The 4,845-nt window shown below is 37.3% G+C and overlaps 1 protein-coding gene across 1 annotated transcript in view; it reads right to left on the reverse strand.

The window, feature by feature from the left end:
* The window catches only part of GPR141 (G protein-coupled receptor 141), a 62,746-nt gene extending 59,835 nt beyond the window's left edge, over positions 1–2,911 (reverse strand). The window contains exons 1-3 of the mRNA XM_011944522.1: positions 2,805–2,911; positions 1,416–1,535; positions 1,102–1,221 (exon numbers count right to left, since the gene is read on the reverse strand). Coding sequence (XP_011799912.1) covers positions 1,102–1,221; positions 1,416–1,425 — 130 coding nt within the window. The 5' untranslated portion in view covers positions 1,426–1,535; positions 2,805–2,911. The remainder of the gene's footprint in view (positions 1–1,101; positions 1,222–1,415; positions 1,536–2,804) is intronic.
* Positions 2,912–4,845: the final 1,934 nt, after the last annotated feature.

The raw sequence follows: 4,845 nt of genomic DNA on the forward strand, positions 1-4,845 counted from the left end.
AACCATCATTCTCAGCAAACTATCACAGGAACAGAAAACTAAATACCGCATGTTCTCCCTCATAGGTAGGAATTGAACAATGATATCACTTGGACACAGGAAGGGGAACATCACACACCGAGTCCTATTGTGAGGAGGGGGTGGGGGGAAAGATAGCATTAGGAGATATACCTAATATAAATGACGAGTTATTGGGTGCAGCACACCAACATGGCACATGTATACATACATAACAAACTCGCACATTGTGCACATGTACCCTAGAACTTAAACAGTAAAAAAAAAAAACTCTTCTTCAGTTCAAAAAAAGGAAAAGAAAACACTTTGCAAAGCAATGTCTCAGAAATCTTTGACCAATTGAAAATTGTTTTCAATGTTATTACTTTGAAGGATATTACTGACTTGCACATACTCTAATCTTTAAAAATATTTTTTGTCTGAGTCTGAGTCAGGAAGACTGCTTGAGCCCCGGGATTTGAGACCAGCCTTGGCAACACAGTGAGATCCCCTCTCTAAAGAAAAAAAAAAAAAAGCAGGCAGGGCGGCTCACGCCTGAAGTCCCAGCTATTCAGGAGGCTGAAGTGAGAGGATCACCTGATTCCAGGAGATGAAGGCTTCAGTAAGCTGTGATTGCACGACTGCACTCCTGCCTTGGAGACAGAGCAAGGCCTTGTCCCAAAAATATATTTTTAACATATTATTTAACAATATATTTAACATATTTTAGTCACAACATGCTATGTCTCTCATAGTGCTAGCACAATGGCTTATACATAGTAGACATCAGTAAACATTTCACAGGTTCATTGATTTTAAATTTGGAAAGCACTTTTAGAAATTAGCTAGACCTATGGTCCTTAACTTTAATTGGACTTTGGACCACTTTGAAAATCTGATGAAATCCGTGTTTTTCTTATTCAAAAAAGAAAAAAAAAAAAAAAAGCGCTGCCAAGCACAATGGCTCAAGCCTGTAATCCCAACACGGCCAAGACAGGAGGATCACTTGAGCCCAGGAGTTTGACACCAACCTGGGCAACATGAGCAAGACCCTGTCTCTATTAAAACAAAATTAATTAATTAGCCAGGTGTGGTGGCAAGTACCTATAGTCTCAGCTACTGAGGAGGCTGAGATGAAAGGATCACTTGACCCCTGGAGATTGAGGCTGCAGTGAGTCATGACTGGGTCACTGAACTCCAGCCTGGGCAACAGAGAGAAAGGCCCTGAAGAAAGAAAGAGAGAGACAGAGGAGAGAGAGAGAGAGAGAGAGGGAGAGAGAAACAGAGGGAGGGAGGAGGGTGGGAGGGAGGAAGGAAGGAAGGCAGGCAGGAAGGAAGGAAGGAAGGAAGGGAAGGAGTAAGGAGGGAGAGAAAAACAAACACAAAAAACAAAAAAGAAAAGAAAAACACACACTTACATTTTTGCATGCAATTTCAGAGGATTGGTGTATCTCTCTAAAGACCATCCAGGATCTCCCTTAGTTGAGCATCTCTTATCTAGTCTACAACTTCCATTTTATAATTGTTGAAAATCATTGCTAGAAGAAGAGTTGGAAAACTGTGTCCCCTAAGTCAAATCTGGCTCACTTCCTGTTTTTGTACAGCCTGTGAGCTACAAATGGTTTTTATAGTTTTAAATGGTTATGTAAGTACCAATATATTAGCCTCAGTTCTACCTCTTGGCTTGCAAAGCCTAAAATATTTACTATCTAGGCTTTTGTAGAAAATGTTTGCCAACCCCTGATCTGGAATCCTTAGATAATATTCCCCCAAATCATGCAGCCAGTTACTAGAAAACAGAGGACTAGAATTCACACCACCTGATTCCTCATTCATTGGTCTTCCTATTACTCCTATTGATTGATTAAAATCCTGACTAATTAATTGATTTAAGCCCAATAAAACAGAAAACAAAGACGTGTAATTCTGGAGTACTGACTAAGTAATTTCTCAGATAAGTAATTGTGCAATTATGTAGAATGCTGAAGCCCAGAGAATTAAGTGACCTATCAAAAGTCATATAACAAATTTGTGAAACAAAATTAAATGCCTATAGTCAGGTTAGGCATTACTTATTTTTTAAACACTTTGCATTATATTTCATTCGACATATTGGAAAAATGTTACTTCTTGGAAGCAGAAAATACTGGTACAGAAGGTATTTTACTTAAAGTAAAATTATTTGAACAGATGTTGTTCCTTTAATTTATCTTATTTAAGAAGTTATTTTCAGATCCTTCCTGTTAGGTAGTGCTTTAAAAGTGGGATGGAAAGAATTATAATTACCATTATTTCACATGTTATTTTGAATATGCTTCTTTTAGAAATGTCTAAGTGATTGCTTAGATATTGTTTCCTTCTATTGACTAGAGCTGCCCGAATAGTTTCAAACTCTATCTGAAAATAATGCAGTAATAGAGTTAAAGGATTTTCGTAACAAAAGAAAATTAAGACATCACTTAAAAGATAAGCATTTGAATAATTATACATAAATTCAATAGTGCCAGGTGCCCTAAAAAATTCTATGATACGTTTAGCCGGTTTTTTGACAGAGAGATTCTAAAATCATTTTGGTTCATAGTTACCAATAAAAATTAGGTTTTACTTTCAGAGCAGCGTATCCTAAGCAGTAAGAATAGAACGATCCCTTCTATGAAGGAGGAGTTGTGGTTAGAGAGAATAAGCTTGCTTTTTATAGCAGAACCTTTTGAAGATTTCGAATTAGAACTATGCCAACCAATTCAGTATGCTTTATTTCTACGGCATTTTCATTCATGTCTCCCCAAACCTAAGTCTTCCGCACTTACCTTGAAAATCCAGATTTCTCAGTGATGGCTACAGAGATGGGCCACATGTCTGCCTTCCAAATAGGATTCCGTTTCAACAGCAGGGCAGCTGGGGCATTTCCATGCTCTGCATGCATTTGCAAAGGCTCTGGACAGCTTACCAAGCAAAAGGAAGTGAATGTGTTCTAAGTTCCTCAGAATGTCAACAGACCATAAAACCTCAAAACCGTTTGAAACACAATAGTCTTGAAAAACTAAGCTGTTAAACATAAATAGCCCAAGTTGCAAAACTACAGAGAGGCCAATTATGTCAAGAAATATTTATGAAGGATTGATGACTATGATGAATCAAGTTTTTAAAATGTTATTCAAACGAAATTTTGTAGAGAATGGGGAACAAAGTGATATTACCAAAAACAAAAAGGGAAGATAAACTGTGTATTGTTCTTCTGGTGAAGGAATATGTGTAATATTTCCTTTCAGTAAGGAGAAAATTTCCAGAGTTGCTCTATACTTCACTGGGCTCCCACTTAGGGCTCCCACTTTTATAATTGTGTTAATTAGTTGTTACTGATAAATGACATTGACTGTGATATGGTACTATAATTATGTCATTTAATTAGAATTAAGATAAAAAGCACTTAAAATCAGAGTGTGCTATAGGGGCAGGGGAGGGGAGTAAATTTGTCACAGCTTAACTTCTTAGACTGTCAACATTATCTCCAAAAGAAGCTGTCCACACAGTCATAGAGATGCAATGAAAGTATTGAAAAAAAAATCGTCAGTTCCTCAAACTGTTTTAACTTTCCTACCATTTTATGACCACTCTATAAATTAGGATTTTATAAATGTTCTAATTATCATGTAAATCAGCAGTCCCCAACCTTTTGGCACCAGGGAAAGGTTTCATGGAAGAAAATTTTTCCACAGACAGGGGTGGGGGATGTTTTCCAGATGATTCAAGCACATTACATTTATTGTGCACTTTATTTCAATTGTTATTACATGATAATATATAATGAAATAATTATACAACTCACCATAATGTAGAATCAGTGGGAGCCCTGAGCTGGTTTTCCTGCAACTAGATGGTCCCATCTGGGGGTGATGGGAGACAGTGACAGATCATCAGGCATTAGATTCTCATAAGGAACACTGCAACCTAGATCCCTCACATGGACAGTTCAACAATAAGGTTCACGCTCCCTTGAGAATCTAATGCTGCTGCTGATCTAACAGGAGGTGGAGCTCAGGCAGTAATGCAAGTGATGGGGAGCAGCTGTAAATACAGACGAAGCTTTGCTGGCTCATTTGTGCACTGCTCCGCTCCTTCTGTACAGCCCAGTTCCTAACAGGCCACGAACCACTACTGGTCTGTGGCCCTGGGGTTGAGAATTCCTGATGTAATGAGCATGATAATATTATATGGAAATTTGTCAGTTAAAAAGTACTAATTTATTAAATATCAACATTTTAAACATTCCCCTATTTTAAAAATCCATTGTGACATTTCACCATTTCAAAAAGACATTTTAAAAGGCATCAAAATGATACTGGTCCTGGGTTCTTTCTACTTTAAGGTCCCTAAGTAGAATAACTTTGGTCATTTTGGGTGATTCCTGGTCTTCTTTACAATGATAAAACACTCATATTTTAGGCAAAATTTTTGCAGTTTTGTTTTCATCAGTGTTCACATTTCTTACTCTAAACATAATGTTGTAAGTGCTTCCAACTTTGTTTCTTAGTTTGAAGGCAAGGCCTCTACATCAGGAAACTTCAATTTCAGCAGATGTACGTTCTTTCTGTTATATGCATTAAAATGTTATCTGCTTCAAAATAACTCATGCTAGAGATATTTCAAGCTTTATTAATCGTAGAGAAGATTGTTGCTGACAAACCCTCCTGCTGAGAGCAGCTTAAAAGAATGAACAGAATGCAAAACCTGTAAGTTCGAAGGCTTTAGAAAGCTGTCCAGGCAATGATAACTTAAAGAAATAAAATCCCTAGAAGAAGGACGTACCAAAAAGTGAACCTGATTTTCAACTCTTGAGTACATTTTACT

This window comes from Colobus angolensis, unplaced genomic scaffold, assembly GCF_000951035.1.
Source record: "Colobus angolensis palliatus isolate OR3802 unplaced genomic scaffold, Cang.pa_1.0 Scaffold232, whole genome shotgun sequence".
NCBI classification, from domain to species: Eukaryota; Metazoa; Chordata; class Mammalia; order Primates; family Cercopithecidae; genus Colobus; species Colobus angolensis.